A 17,114-nucleotide genomic window follows, 5' to 3' on the forward strand; every position below is an offset into this window, starting at 1 on the left:
ACTGCCAAAGGTGCTTCAACAACATACTGAGTAAAGAGTCTGAATACTTATGTAAATGTGATATTTCCGTTTTTGTTTTGTATAAATTTGCTAAAATATCTAAAAAACAGTTTTTGCTTTGTCATTATGGGGTATTGTGTGTAGATTGATGAGGGGGAAAAAACTATTTAATCAATTTTAGAATAAGGCTGCAATGAAACAAAGTGTGGAAAAAGTCAAGAGGTCTGAATACTTTCTGAATGCACTGTATATACCGAAACTCTCTATCTTTTACTTTGGTCTATCCTGTCCAAAACAATTATTTTTATATTTGAGATTCTTCAAATAGCCACCCTTTGACTAGATGACAGCTTTGCACACTATTGGCATTCTCTCAACCAGCTTCATGAGGTAGTCACCTGGAATGCATTTCAATTAACAGGTGTGCCTTCTTAAAAGTTAACTTGTAGAATTTCCTTCCTTCTTAATGCGTTTGAGCCAATCAGTTGTGTTGTGACAAGGTAGGTGGGGTATACAGAAGATAGCCCTATTTGGTAAAAGACCAAGTCCATATTATGGTAAGAACAGCTCAACTAAGCAAAGAGAAACGACAGCCATCATAACTTTAAGACAGGAAGGTCAGTCAATCCGGACAATTTCAAGAACTTTGAAAGTTTCTTCAAGTGCAGTCGCAAAAACCATCAAGCGCTATGGTGAAACTGTCTCTCATGAGGACCGCCACAGAAATGAAAGACCCATAGTTACCTCTGCTGCAGAGGATGAGTTCATAAGAGTTAACTGCACCTCAGATTGCAGCCCAAATAAATGCTTCACAGTTCAAGTAACATACACGTCTAAACATCATCTGTTCAGAGGAGGCTGTGTGAATCATGCCTTCATGGTCGAATTGCTGCAAAGAAACCACTACTAAAGGACACCAATAATAAGTAGAGACTTGCTTGGGCCAAGAAACACGACCAATGGACATTAGACCGGTGGAAATGTGTTCTTTGGAGTCCAAATTTGAAATTGTTGGTTCCAACCGCCGTGTCTTTGTGAGACGTGGTGTGGGTGAATGGATGATCTCTGCATGTATATTTCCCACCATAAAGCATGGAGGAGGAGCTGTTATGGTGTGGGGGTGCTTTGCTGGTGACACTGTCTGTGATTTATGTAGAATTCATGGCACACTTAACCAGCATGGCTACCACAGCATTCTGCAGCGATACACCATCCCATCTGGTTTGGGCTTAGTGGGACTATCATTTGTTTTTCATACAGGACAATGACCCAACACACCTCCAGGCTGTGTAAGGGCTATTTTACCAAGAAGGAGAGTGATGGAGTGCTGCATCAGATGACCTGGCCTCCACAATCCCCAGACCTCAACCAAATTGAGATGGTTTGGGATGAGTTTGACTCCAGAGTGAAGGAAAAGCAGTCAGCAAGTGCTCAGCACATGTGGGAAATCGTTCAATACTGTTGGAAAAGCATTCCAGGTGAAGCTGGTTGAGAGAATGCCAAGAGTGTGCAAAGCTGTCATCAAGGCAAAGGGTGGCTATTTGAAGAATCTCAAATCTCAAATATATTTCGATTTGTTAAACACTTTTTTGGTTACTACATGATTCCATATGTGTTATTTCAGAGTTTTGATGTCTTCACTATTATTCTACAATGTAGAAAATAGTAAAAAAAATAAAGAAAAACTCAGGAATGAGGACGTGTTCTAAAACGTTTGACCCGTAGTGTAGGTTTATTGTTGTCACATTCAAAGTATCCATAATCTCCTGTGTGGCATTTTTGAAGCGCGTAGCAATGCTAGTTGAAATGGATTTGATCAGTTAGCGATGCATTCAAAAGCATTACAACGATCATGAAGATTGCACTTCCCCCTCCTCTCGTGTTTTAATTTGCATTACAAATTGAGACGTAATGCCCGCAGCACTGCCTGCCACCCAGAAAGAGGTGGTTTCTCCCAGTGGGCCTCTGCTGTTTGTAAGAGATACGCACAAACACACATATGCACAAACACACGTGCCCACACAAACACACACACACACACAGACACACACACACACACACACACACACACCGCTACTTGGCAAGTGAGCCAGTAGATTGTCCATCTGTAGATCACTGCCATGGTCTGAAGCCAGATGCACATCCTTGAATAGCATCAAACCCAAGACATACACTATAATATGTCATAATGTAATGTGCACAAGTACAATGAAATGCATTTCTTGCTAGCTCCAAACTCAACAATGCAGTAATCAATATCAATGTAGGACTGAAAATAGCATAAGGTAGAACAAAAAGACATGATAAATAAAAATAAGAAACATGAGAAAGTAAGAAGCTATGTACAGGGTCAGTTCCAATACCATATTTACAATGTGCACAGATACTGGAGTGATAGAGATAGATATGCATAGCGGTAAGTTGACTAGGCATCAGGTTAAACACAATATGTACAAATGAGTGTATTTGGCTATTTCAGCCACAGCCATGCAATCTCCATAGACAATCATTGGCAGTAGAATGGCCTTACTGAAGAGCTCAGTGACTTTCAATGTGGCACCTTCATAGGATTCCAGCTTTCCAATAAGTCAGGTCATCAAATTTCTGCCCTGCTAGAGCTGCCCCGGTCAACTGTAAGTGCTGTTATTGTGAAGTGGAAATGTCTAGGAGCAACAACGGCTCAGCCATGAAGTGGTAGGCCACACAAGCTCACAGAACGGGATCGCCGAGTGCTGAAGCGTGAAAACCTCATCTGTCCTCAGTTGCAACACTCACTACCGAGTTCCAAACTGCCTCTGGAAGCAACATCAGCACAGGAACATTCATTGGGAGCTTAATGAAATGGGTTTCCATGGCCGAGCAGCCACACACAAGCCTAAGATCACCATGCACAATGCCAAGTGTCGGCTGGTGTGGTGTAAAGCTCGCCGCCATTGGACTCTGGAACTCCCTGACCTCAACCCCATCAAACACCTTTGGGATGAATTTGAATGCCGACTGCGAGCCAGGCCTAATCGCCCAACATCAGTGCCCAACCTCACTAATGCTCTTGTGGCTGAATGGAAGCAAGTCGCGCAGCAGTGTTCCAACATCTAGTTGAAAGCCTTCCCAGAAGAGTGGGGGCTGTTATAGCAGCCAAGGGGGGACCAACTCCATATGAATGCCCATGATTTTGTAATGATATATTTGACGAGCAGGTGTCCACATACTTTTGGTCATGTTGTGTAGCTCGCAATCCCAACACCACAATGAGAGGCAATGTGGTGGTGTGCATGTTGATATTTGTGTGAAGACATCAGCTGAGAGTAATCTTCACAATAGCAGTTATGGAGCATGTAGTGATGCTAGAGGAAATGGGTTGTAATAGCTAGCGGTGTAGTCAAAAGCATGGGGAAACCGAGGTGGACGAGAGAGAGACAGAGAGTGATAGAGAGATAAAGGGGGATATAAAGAAAGAGGGGTAGAGAGATGAGAGAGAGAGAGTGATGGAAAGGAAGATGGAGGAGGAGGGTCAACACTGAGAAGCAGGAAGACACAATTTAGAAGGCAACGGGTGAGACGAGGGAAAGTTGAGAGGGGGGAGAGAGCGCGAGTGAGAGAGGAAAAAGAGGGGGCGGGTAGATAGGAATAAATTGAGAGAGAGAAAGAAATAGAGTGACAGAGAGAGGTGGGGGGGAGCCATCAGTGGGTGGTGATGGTGAGTATATTACAGATTGAATCATGCGGAGAGAGAGAGAGAGAGAGAGAGAGAGAGAGAGAGAGAGAGAGAGAGAGAGCAGAACAGAGGAGAAATCCCTGCGCTGCACACTGACAATGTTCTGTGCCTGTCCAAATTTGCTCCCTATCCATTTCCCCTTGGCCCTTACCCTTTCATTGTTTGTGTAACATGGGGATCTGTAACTTCACTACTAAGCCTGAAATGTCTCCACCCGTGCCACTGAAATGCTAGCTTTTCAGTGGCGTACATGGCTAGGACCTTGTGAAGGAGGGCGGTTACGTGTGTTTGCGAGGAAGAGTCCCCTAGTAGGGCTGTTGCAGTCATGACATTTTGTCAGCCTCTTATGGTCATGTAAATGACTGCCAGTCTCACGGTAATTGACAGTTAATTAACATAAACACGTTTAGTATCTCAAGGCCTCCACACATACAAGCCGCTGATGTGCTCCTTTGGAGCATTTACATTAAAAACATTATATTATATCCATTTAATATACACCATCACAATAAGTACATCATTTATTTTAGGCAGGTCTAAAGAAACATGATGCTATGAGGAAAATGTATTTCAGAAGAACAGAATGTGAGTCGGCATATGTTATCTGCCTATGTGCCATGCCATAGGCTGTAGGCTAGTTAATTTAGCAGACAAGATATGCTTTTAAGTCTCGTGCCAAGATGGCGTAGCAGTGCGGTCGTGTTCTTTGTTGTGTGTCCGTGTAAATAGCCAGTTATTTTTATTTATTTTTATTTTTCGTACATATTTCCCTATCACACTTTTCATCCTTCTACTAAATATACTTTCCTGCAACCCGCCTCACTCAATGTGGAATGGATTCTATTATTTACTCACCTTTATCTAGAATATCCAGTTGAAACTAGCTAGCCAGCTAACTAGCTACTTGCTAATAGCCACCGTTAGCGGTTTTCACCCAGAACATCTGATTTTCTGCCGGAATAACTGAATCACTGGACCCTAACACCGGATCGCAAATAGCTAGCCACAACCGAATGGATGTTGCTGTTGGCTAATCACCACTGCCCCCGAAGCAAGCACCAGTTAGCCTTGAGCCAGGCCCATATTCCGGCTATCTACCTCTTTGTCTACCAGACGGGAGTAGCCAGCTAACTAGCTACTTGCTATTATCCACCGTTAGCAGTTTTTCACCATTTTCCGTGGCCTGCACTACCTACCAGCCAGCTCTAGCCTGGACTATTATCGGCCAGTCTGCACTGTCTGCACAGCACGTTATCGACCCAGAACATATCGGATGTTCTGCCGGAATCACTAAATCACTGGACATTTAACACCTGATCATCGCAACTAGCTAGCTGCAACCAAATGGATGTTGTTGTTGGCTAATCAGCCTTGAGCTAGCCTCGAGTCCGGCACATCTCCCGACTATCTACCTCTCTGTCAACCGGACGGGACCTCCTAGAGTCGACACGGAGCCCCGCCGATCCATCACGACTGGTCTGCCGACATAATCGTCTGTGGTTTCAACAGGCTTCCCGTTGCGACGACCACGAATATCCATCTGCTAGCCCCGGCCCGCTAGCACATGCAAACAACAGCCGTGCTTCTTCCTCGCTGTGCTTTAGCACCAATTCAAACTGCTCTTGTACTCACATCTTGCTATTCACTGGACCTTATGATCACTCAGCTGCACAGCTGATGCCTGCTGGACTGTTCCTTTACACGGTACCCTGTCCTGTTTATCTGTTTAGTCTCAGCCCAGACTTTCATTGCCGTTACCAGTTGTTGTCTTAGCTCTCTCGAATAACACCTGTGATTGATTTATGCCTCTCTCCCATGTAAATATGCCTTGCCTATTGCTGTTCCAGTTAGTTCTTATTATACAATATCAATATAGAACCCCAAGTCATTCTCAAACTGCCTCAAATAGCTCCTTTGTTCCACCCCCCATACACGCCGAGACAGGCTCAATCGGTGCCTCCAGTGATGCTATCTCTTTCATTGTTACTCAATGCTTATGTTTACCTCCACTGTACTCATATCCTTCCATATCCTTGTCTGTACATAATGCCTTGAATCTATTCTACAACGCCCAAAAATCTGCCCCCTTTATTCTCTGTACCCAACACACTAGAAGCCTTTAGCCATATCCTTATTCTATTCCTCCTCTGTTCCTCTGGTGATGTAGAGGCTAACCCAGGCCCTGCAGCCCCCAGTATCACTCCTACTCCCCAGGAGTTATCATTCGTTGACTTCTGTAACCATAAAAGCCTTGGTTTTCTGCACGTTAACATCAGAAGCCTCCTTCCTAAGTTTGAGTTATTCACTGCGTTAGGACACTCTGCCAACCCTGATGTTCTAGCAGTGTCTGAATCCTGGCTTAGGAAGGCCACCAAAAATGCAGAAATGTCCATCCCCAACTACAACATTTTCCATCTAGATAGAACTACCAAAGGGGGTGGAGTTGCAATGTACTGTAGAGATAGCCTGCAGAGCTCTATCATACTATCCAGGTCTGTGCCCAAACAGTTTGAGCTCCTACTTCTAAAAATCCACCTTTCCAGAAATAAGTCTCTCACTGTTGCCGCTTGCTACAGACCCCCCTCAGCCCCCAGCTGTGCCCTGGACATCATACACTGCTAAAAAAAATAAAGGGAACACTTAAACAACACAATGTAACTCCAAGTCAATCACACTTCTGTGAAATCAAACTGTCCATTTAGGAAGCAACACAGATTGACAATACATTTCACATGCTGTTGTGCAAATGGAATAGACAACAGGTGGAAATTATAGGCAATTAGCAAGACACCCCCAATAAAGAAGTGGTTCTGCAGGTGGTGACCACAGACCACTTCTCAGTTCCTATGCTTCCTGGCTGATGTTTTGGTCACTTTTGAATGCTGGCGGTGCTTTCACTCTAGTGGTAGCATGAGACGGAGTCTACAACCCACACAAGTGGCTTAGGTAGTGCAGCTCATCCAGGATGGCACATCAATGCGAGCTGTGGCAAGAAGGTTAGCTGTGTCTGTCAGCGCAGTGTCCAGAGCATGGAGGCGCTACCAGGAGACAGGCCAGTACATCAGGAGACGTGGAGGAGGCCGTAGGAGGACAACAACCCAGCAGCAGGACTGCTACCTCCACCTTTGTGCAGGGAGGAGCAGGAGGAGCACTGCCAGAGCCTTGCAAAATGACCTCCAGCAGGCCACAAATGTGCATGTGTCTGCTCAAACGGTCAGAAACAGACTCCATGAGGGTGGTATGACGGCCCGACGTCCACAGGTGGGGGTTGTGCTTACAGCCCAACACCGTGCAGGACGTTTGGCATTTGCCAGAGAACACCAAGATTGGCAAATTCGCCACTGGCGCCCTGTGCTCTTCACAGATGAAAGCAGGTTCACACTGAGCACATGTGACAGACGTGACAGAGTCTGGAGACGCCGTGGAGAACGTTCTGCTGCCTGCAACATCCTCCAGCATGACCGGTTTGGCGGTGGGTCAGTCATGGTGTGGGGTGGCATTTCTTTGGGGGGCCGCACAGCCCTCCATGTGCTTGCCAGAGGTAGCGTGACTGCCATTAGTTACTGAGATGAGATCCTCAGACCCCTTGTGAGACCATATGCTGGTGCAGTTGGCCCTGGGTTCCTCCTAATGCAAGACAATGCTAGACCTCATGTGGCTGGAGTGTGTCAGCAGTTCCTGCAAGAGGAAGGCATTGATGCTATGGACTCGCCCGCCCGTTCCCCAGACCTGAATCCAATTGAGCACATCTGGGACATCATGTCTCGCTCCATCCACCAATGCCACGTTGCACCACAGACTGTCCAGGAGTTGGCAGATGCTTTAGTCCAGGTCTGGGAGGAGATCCCTCAGGAGACCATCCACCACCTCATCAGGAGCATGCCCAGGCGTTGTAGGGAGTTCATACAGGCACGTGGAGGCCACACACACTACTGAGCCTCATTTTGACTTGTTTTAAGGACATTACATCAAAGTTCGATCAGCCTGTAGTGTGGTTTTCCACTTTAATTTTGAGGGTGACTCCAAATCCAGACCTCCATGAGTTGATACATTTGATTTGCATTGATCATTTTTGTGTGATTTTGTTGTCAGCACATTCAACTATGTAAATAAATAAAGTATTTAATAAGATTATTTAATTCATTCAGATCTAGGATGTGTTATTTTAGTGTTCCCTTTATTTTTTGAGCAGTGTATGTGAATTGATTGCCCCCCATCTATCCTCAGAGTTTGTACTGCTTGGTGACCTAAACTGGGATATGCTTAACACCCCGGCCATCCTACAATCCAAACTAGATGCCCTCAATCTCACACAAATTATCAAGGAACCTACCAGGTACAACCCTAAATCCGTAAACATGGGCACCCTCATAGATATCATCCTGACTAACTTACCCTCTAAATACACCACCGCTGTCTTCAAGCAGGATCGCAGCGATCACTGCCTTATTGCCTGCATCCGTAATGGGTCCGTGGTCAAACAACCTCCCCTCATCACTGTCAAACGCTCCATAAAACACTTTAGCGAGCAGGCCTTCCTAATTGACCTGGCACAGGTATCCTGGATGGATATTGATCTCATTCCGTCAGTAGAGGATGCCTGGTTGTTCTTTAAAGGTGCTTTCCTCTCAATCTTAAATAAGAATGCCCCATTAAAAAAATTCAGAACTAAGAACAGATATAGCCCCTGGTTCTCCTCAGACTTGACTGCCCTTGACCAGCACAAAAACATCCTGTGGCGTACTGCATTAGCATCGAATAGCCCCCGCGATATGCAACTTTTCAGGGAAGTTAGGAACCAATATACACAAGCAGTTAGGAAAGCAAAGGGTAGCTTTTTCAAACAGAAATGTGCATCCTGTAGCACTAACTCCAAAATGTTTTGGGACACTGTAAAGTCCATGGAGGATAAGAACACCTCCTCCCAGCTGCCCACTGCACTGAGGCTAGGAAACACCATCACCACCGATAAATCTACAATAATCGAGCATTTCAACAAGCATTTTGCTACGGCTGGCCATGCGTTCCACATGGCTTTCCACCTTGGCTGATTTCTTTTGATTTTCCCATGATGTCAAGCAAAGAGGCACTGAGTTTGAAGGTAGGCCTTGAAATACATCCACAGGTACACCTGCAATTGACTCAAATCAGTAGCTTCTAAAGCCATGACATCATTTTCTGGATTGTTCCAGGCTGTTTAAAGTCACAGTCAACTTAGTGTATGTAAACTTCTGACCCACTGGAATTGTGATACAGTGAATTATAAGTGAAATAATCTGTCTGTAAACAATTGTTGGAAAAATGACTTGTGTCATACACAAAGTAGATATCCTAACCGACTTGCCAAAACTATAGTTTGTTAACAAGAAATTTGTGGTTGAAAAACAAGTTTTAAACTTCCGACTTCTGTTCCGACAACTGTAGAATGTCTGGCTTATAAGAACACATTTCACACCATGCATCAACCACTCTTTCAGGAGCATGCAGCCTCTCTGCTGTGCTTTTCTGTGATATTCTGTGATATTCTGCCCAAACTCTGTATGCCTTGGGCTCTCCAACCCTGTTCCTTCAGCTACCTAGTGCTTAATTTGGGAAACCAAGTAAAAGCTGTTCGGGAACATCGATAGTAACATGTTTTCACAACAAAACATATTTAATTCAAATTTTGACAGCCCCTCTCTCTGTGCTCTTGAGAAATGAATGAAGGAGAGAGAAGAGATGGAAATGCATGGTGGTTAGATATCCTGTAGCTAAAGGTAATGTGTCAGCCTATTAATTATGAAAATATAAAAAATGCCCTATTACTAGGCTATTCAAAATCAAATACAAATTCTCTATAATTTTAGGCTATCTCTGTAAGCCGCCCTGCACAATCAATGAACCAACAGCATCACCTAGGCCTATACGTTCTCTCCCAGACTCATGGATACAAAGTTTGGAGCGTAAGCTAACTAGTCCATGCAATATGCATAATAATACAGTCCACACTCAAAGGTGATTACTAGAATGTATTTCATTTTGGAGTATAGGCTAGACCAATTATGTACCAAAGATTATGTTGTTTAAAAAATATATATTGTGCCATGTATAATAGGCCTATGCGGTAGGCTATATATTGTATAATGGTGCAATCATTATTTTAATAAAAACAATTTATGGGCTTGGGCTCATATATAGGCCTATGCATAAGCTCTAATATGCGTATGAGGTTTTGCATTAATCATCACCTTAGAAAGTCAATTTCCTTGTGTTTGGCTTTGAAACAACATCCACAACGACCATGTTTTCCACTCAGTTGTTGAACTTGATCGATCATCGAGGTGAGTTTAAAAAGCATGATACTGTTTTGATAACAAGTGTTTGATGCAATTTACGAATGTCAGAGTGGTTAGAGGGACAATAGAGCGCTGAGAACCAGGCCATTAGCGACCTGATGGTCGTTATCAAATTGGGGACTACCAACACATGTCCAGAGTGCATAAGAGGAGTGTACCGTGACTCAACGGTCATGTGGAATTTGACTGCGGTCATGACTCATGACTGCCGTTGTGGCGGTAATACGGTCACCGCAACAGCCCTAGTTCAAATCAGGTTAACAGCTGCTTAGGGAGGAAGTGGAACAGTTAATATGCCATTTAGCAGACACTTTTATCCAAAGTGACTTACAGTCATGCGTGCATAATTTTTTTTTGTGTATGGGTGGTCCCGGGGATCGAACCCACTACCTTGGCGTTACAAGCGCCGTGCTCTACCAGTTGAGCTACAGAGGACCAAGCAACGTGACGTCTGTCACATTTGAAGATCTGTTAGGTGGAAGGAATATGTTGGATGCTCCACCGCTACACTGTTTATACCTATCCAGACCCTTCAGATCTGTATACATCCAAGGGCTAGGCCCAATAGGTTAGAGAGATGTATTTATGAAGGGATGTACAGTATGAAGCTTTATCTCAAACCCAGGGCATTTGGTGTGTGTGAGTGAGTGTATGTGTTTAAGTGCGTGTGTGTGTGTGTGTGTGCGTGTGTGTGTGTATGGAGGGGGACAGAAGGCTTTCTCGCAACCTGCAATTAAAGGCGGCTCCTGCTTGAAAAAAAGGTGTCACATGTCCCTGAACTCTACTGCTACTCCTCTCTTTATTGCCCTATATTTTGCCTCTACTTCCCTTTATCTCTTTCTTTCTCCTTCTACCTTGGTCTTTATCTTCCCCCTCTGTCTGTGCTTTTATGTGCTTTTCTGTGCTTTTCTGTGGTTATTCTGTGTTTATTCTGTGTTTAATCTGTCTCTCTCTCTCTTGCTTTCTCTGAATCTCTTTCCCTATTCTCACTTCCCCTCTCACTCCTTCTGTATTTGCCTGTTTCATTATCCTTCTATTTCTCTGCTTCTCTTGCTCCTTCTCGCTCTCTCTCTCTCTCTCGCTCTCTCTCTCTCTCTCTCATATTGGAGAGATAATGAGATAAGACATCTCTGCCTCTGGCTCACTCTCAATATTTAATAATGTATTTCCCCTGACAGAGGAAGATTTCATTTACATATAAAATACCCATCACCATAGCAATGCCTTATTGTGCTTCAAAAGGTCAATATCATGAGTAAATGTATGACTGAGTTTTGCAAAACACACAAAACTCAGTCATACATTTACTGTTGCATGTCAGTCAAAGGTAGCTGTGCTTGTCCCTGCTGAAGCTCACATCTCCTCACTTGAGCTCTGTCCATCACCCTCAGCTTTAAACTCCGAACAGAGCCCTGTTTTGTGGCCTCCCGCACACAAACGCACACACAGTTACCCCATGCTCTCTCTCTCTATCTCTCTCATGTGCCCTGTTGATGAATAAATGTATTGGATCAGTGGAGCAATAGTGTGCAGCAACCTCTATTTCTGAGTGTTGAGTTCTGCTGGCCTGCACCTCGCTACCTCAATGTGCATTTGTTTTCCCTTCTCCAGAGAACTTCTACGGTACTCCCAAGCCCCCAGCTGAGCCCAGTCCGGCGGCCCCTCCCCTGAATGTGAGTGAGGCGCTGCTGCCCGGAGCCTGGCCCAGCACCCAGGGCAAGAGGAAGAGGAACCAGTCGGTTAGCAACATGGAGCAGCGAGCCAGCCTTGAGCTGCCTGAGGAGGAGGACTGCAGCCCTCCCGTGGTCAACGGGAATGGGGTGGCCATCACGCCAGGTGAGGAATGTTTAACTGGGCTCTGTCCAAAAACAACCCCTAGACCCTAGTCCTATTCTTAATTTCACTAAACACACAAAACATACAGTGGTGGCCAAATACCTACTGTATATGAAAAAGAAACATGAAAATAAAATAATAATCTTGTATGGCAGAAAATTATTTATACAAAAATCAAATAAGTATCTGGTAAGATGTTGTATGTTTTGCCAGTGGTGTATTTGTATATTTGTTAATATACAGTGCATTCGGAAAGTATTCAGACCCCTTGACTTTGTCCACATTTTGTTATGTTAGTCTTAATCTAAAATGGATTAAATTGTTTTTTCCTCCTCATCAATCTACACACAATACCCCATAATGACTAAGCAAAAACTGGTTTTTAGAATTTTTTGCTAATTTATAAAAAAAAATTAAAAAAAATGAAATATCACATTTACATCAGTATTCAGACCCTTTACTCAGTACTTTGTTGAAGCACCTTTAGCAGCGATTACAGCCTAGAGTCTTCTTGGGTATGATGCTACAAGCTTGGCACACCTGTTTTTGGGAATATTCTCCCATTCTTCTCTGCAGATCCTCTCAAGCTCTGTCAGGTTGGAAGGGGAGCGTCGCTGCACAGCTATTTTCAGGATTCTCCAGAGATGTTCGGTTAGGTTCAAGCTCTGGCTGGGCCACTCAAGGACATTCAGAGACTTGTCCCAAAGCCACTCCTGCATTGTCTTGGCTGTGTGCTTAGGGTTGTTGTCCTGTTGGAAGGTGAACCTTCGCCCCAGTCTGAGGTCCTGAGCGCTATGGAGCAGGTTTTCATCAAGGATCTCTCTGTACTTTGCTCCGTTCATATTTCCCTCGATCCTGACTAGAGTTCAATCTTGGTTTCATCAGACCAAAGAAACTTGTTTCTCATGGTCTGAGAGTCCTTTAGGTGCCTTTTGGCAAACTCCAAGCGGGCTGTCATGTGCCTTTTACTGAGGAGTGGCTTCTGTCAGGCCACTTTCCCATAAAGGCCTGATTGGTGGAGTGCTGCAGAGATGTGTGTCCTTCTGGAAGGTTCTCCCATCTCCACAGAGGAACTCTGGAGCTCTGTCAGAGTGACCATCAGGTTCTTTGTCACCTCTCTGACCAAGGCCCTTCTACCCCGATTGCTCAGATTGGCCGTGCGTCCAGCTCTAGGAAGAGTCTTGGTGGTTCCAAACTTCTTCCATTTAAGAATGATGGAGGCCATCGTGTTCTTGGGGACATTCAATGCTGCAGAAATGTTTTGGTACCCTTCCCCAGATCTGTGCCTCAACACAATCCTGTCTCGGAGCTCTACGGACAATTCCTTCAACCTCATGGCTTGGTTTTTGCTCTGAAATGCACTGTCAACTGTGGGACCTTATATAGACAGGTGTGTGCCTTTCAAAATCATGTCCAGTTGTAGAAACACATCAAGGATGATCAATTAAATTTCCAGTCTCATAGCAAAGGGTCTGAATACTTAATGTACTTCTGTTTTTTTATTTTTAAGAAATTAGTAAAAATGTCAAAAAAACTGTTTTGCTTTGTCATTATGGGACATTGTATGTATATTGATAAGGACAAAATGTAATTTCTTCCATTTTAGAATAAGGCAGTAACGTAACACAATGTGGGAAAAGTCAACTTTCTGAATACTTATTTTTACAGATTTTTCACCAAAAAAAATGGTATGACATATATTAGACAAAATATATGAATTATATGTGTCCTCTATGAGTATTATAAGAAAAGTGGATGTTCTGACGATGTAACATCTACAAAATAAAAATTTTCCTAATAGGGTTGATATCATTTTTATAAGTCTTATAAAACCCCACAACAATTACTATGATAAATCGCATATATATACATTACCGGTCAAACGTTGTAGAACATTGTGGAATAATAGTGAAGACATCAAAACTGCCAAATAGGGCTATCTACTGTATACCATCCCTACCTTGTCACAACACAACTGATTAGCTCAAACACATTAAGAAGGAAATAAATTCCACAAATTAGCTTTTAACAAGGCACACCTGTTAATTGAAATGCATTCCAGGTGACTACCTCATGAAGCTGGTTGAGAGAATGCCAAGATTGTGCAAAGCTGTCATCAAGGCATAGGGTGGCTTCTTTGAAGAATCTCAAATATAAAATATGTTTAACACTTTTTTGGTTACAACATGATTCCATATGTGTTATTTAATAGTTTTGATGTCTTCACTATTATTCTACAATGTAGAAAATCTTAATTTTAGAAAAATGCTGGAAGTAGTAGGTGTCCAAACTTTTGACTGGTACTGTATACATATGTATTATATATATATATATATATATATATATATATATATATATATATATATATATATATATATATATATATATATTAAAAAACATACTTTTTTTGTTATGAATGTTGTATATAAGTTGTATATAAATTCTATACAAAATGATATACAAATGTGTATATCATTTTTTATATTCAGGTATGACTTTCCACGGTTAGAAAACACATGCATTTTATAAAAAGTTTATAAAACTGTTTATTTATCCATATATAAATTCTGGATGACACAATGTAAGAATCAAATAAAACATTAACTGGTCCGTTATGATGAAGAGTCAGGCAACCTTAAGTATAAAATATTGATTAACAAATTATGATTATGTGATGATGATGCAAAACAATGACTCACACAGTGCTGGAAATCTTCTACCCCCCCAAAAAAAAAATTATATATATACCCAACATGGATTTAATTTTAATTTTAATTTAACCTTTATTTAACTAGGCAAGTCAGTTAAGAACAAATTCTTATTTACAATGACGACCTACCAAAAGGCAAAAGGCCTCCTGCGGGGACGGGGGATAAAGAACATACAGTGGGGAGAACAAGTATTTGATACACTGCCAATTTTGTAGGTTTTCCTACTTACAAAGCATGTAGAGGTCTGTCATTTTTATCATAGGTACACTTCAACTGTGAGAGACGGAATCTAAAACAAAAATCCAGAAAATCACATTGTATGATTTTTAAGTAATTAATTTGCATTTTATTGCATGACATAAGTAGTTGATACATCAGACAAGCATAACTTAATATTTGGTACATAAACCTTTGTTTGCAATTACAGAGATCATACATTTCCTGTAGGTCTTGACCAGGTTTGCACACACTGCAGCAGGGATTTTGGCACACTCCTCCATACATACCTTCTCCAGATCCTTCAGGTTTTGGGGCTGTCGCTGGGCAATACGGACTTTCAGCTCCCTCCGAAGATTTTCTATTGGGTTCAGTTCTGGAGACTGGCTAGGCCACTCCAGGACCTTGAGATGCTTCTTACGGAGCCACTCCATAGTTGCCCTGGCTGTGTGTTTCGGGTCGTTGTCATGCTGGAAGAACCAGCCACGACCCATCTTCAATGCTCTTACTGAGGGAAGGAGGTTGTTGGCCAAGATCTCATGATACATGGCCCCATCCATCATCCCCTCAATACGGTGCAGTCGTCCTGTCCCCTTTGCTGAAAAGCATCCCCAAAGAATGATGTTTCCACCTCCATGCTTCACGGTTGGGATGGTGTTCTTGGGGTTGTACTCATCCTTCTTCTTCCTCCAAACACGGCGAGTGGAGTTTAGACCAAAAAGCTATTTTTTTGTCTCATCAGACCACATGACTTTCTCCCATTCCTCCTCTGGATCATCCAGATGGTCATTGGCAAACTTCAGACGGGCCTGGACATGCGCTGGCTTGAGCAGGGGGACCTTGCGTACGCTGCAGGATTTTAATCCATGACGGCGTAGTGTGTTACTAATGGTTTTCTTTGAGACTGTGGTCCCAGCTCTCTTCAGGTCATTGACCAGGTCCCAGACCGAGGGTGATTGACTGTCATCTTGAACTTCTTCCATTTTCTAATAATTGCGCCAACAGTTGTTGCCTTCTCACCAAGCTGCTTGCCTATTGTCCTGTAGCCCATCCCAGCCTTGTGCAGGTCTACAATTTTATCCCTGATGTCCTTACACAGCTCTCTGGTCTTGGCCATTGTTGAGAGGTTGGAGTCTGTTTGATTCAGTGTGTGGACAGGTGTATTTTATACAGGTAACAAGTTCAAACAGGTGCAGTTAATATGGGTAATGAGTGGAGAACAGGAGGGCTTCTTAAAGAAAAACTAACAGGTCTGTGAGAGCCGGAATTCTTACTGGTTGGTAGGTGATCAAATACTTATGTCATGCAATAAAATGCAAATGAATTATTTAAAAATCATACAATGTGATTTCCTGGATTTTTGTTTTAGATTCCGTCTCTCACAGTTGAAGTGTACCTATGATAAAAATTACAGACCTCTACATGCTTTGTAAGTAGGAAAACCTGCAAAATCGGCAGTGTATCAAATACTTGTTCTCCCCACTGTGTGTGTGTATATATATATATATATATATATATATATATATATATATATATATATATATATATATATATATATATATATATATATATATATATATATATATATAGGAGCAACACCATATGACAACAACATGGTAGCAACACAACATGGCAGCAGCACACCATGGTAGCAGCACAAAACATGGTACAAACATTATTGGGCACAGACAACTGCACAAAGGGCAAGATGGTAGAGACACAAATACATCACGCGAAGAGTGTCCATGATTGAGTCTTTGAATTAAGAGATGGAGATAAAACTGTCCAGTTTGAGTGTTTTTTGCAGCTCGTTCCAGTCGCTAGCTGCAGTGAACTGAAAAGAGGAGCGACCCAGGGATGTGTGTGCTTTGGGGAACTTGAACAGAATGTGACTGGCAGAACGGGTGTTGTATGTGGAGGATGAGGGCTGCAGTAGGTATCTCAGATAGGGGGGAGTGAGTCCTAAGAGGGTTTTATAAATAAGCATCAACCAGTGGGTCTTGCAGAGATTACCAGTTTACAGGGGAGTATAGAGTGCAGTGATGTGTCCTATAAGAAGCATTGGTGGCAAATCTGATGGCTGAATGGTAAAGAACATCTAGCCACTCGAGAGCACCCTTACCTGCCGATCTATAAATTCTGTCTCCATAATCTAGCATTGGTAGCATGGTCATCTGAATCAGGGTTAGTTTGGCAGCTGGGGTGAAAGAGGAGCGATTACGATAGAGGAAACCAAGTCTAGATTGAACCTTAGCCTGCAGCTTTAATATGTGCTGAGAGAAGGACAGTGTACCGTCTAGC

General features: G+C 42.9%; 1 protein-coding gene across 5 annotated transcripts in view; it reads left to right on the top strand.

Moving 5' to 3' along the window:
• Window positions 1-17,114, top strand: part of LOC121555266 (membrane-associated guanylate kinase, WW and PDZ domain-containing protein 2) — a 333,480-nt gene that overhangs the window by 135,420 nt on the left and 180,946 nt on the right. For all 5 annotated transcript variants that reach the window (XM_045223560.1, XM_041869071.2, XM_045223559.1 and 2 more), the window contains exon 4: window positions 11,662-11,886. In XM_045223560.1, coding sequence (XP_045079495.1) covers window positions 11,662-11,886 — 225 coding nt within the window. The remainder of the gene's footprint in view (window positions 1-11,661; window positions 11,887-17,114) is intronic.

This window comes from Coregonus clupeaformis, chromosome 11 (genome assembly GCF_020615455.1).
Source record: "Coregonus clupeaformis isolate EN_2021a chromosome 11, ASM2061545v1, whole genome shotgun sequence".
NCBI classification, from domain to species: domain Eukaryota; kingdom Metazoa; phylum Chordata; class Actinopteri; order Salmoniformes; family Salmonidae; genus Coregonus; species Coregonus clupeaformis.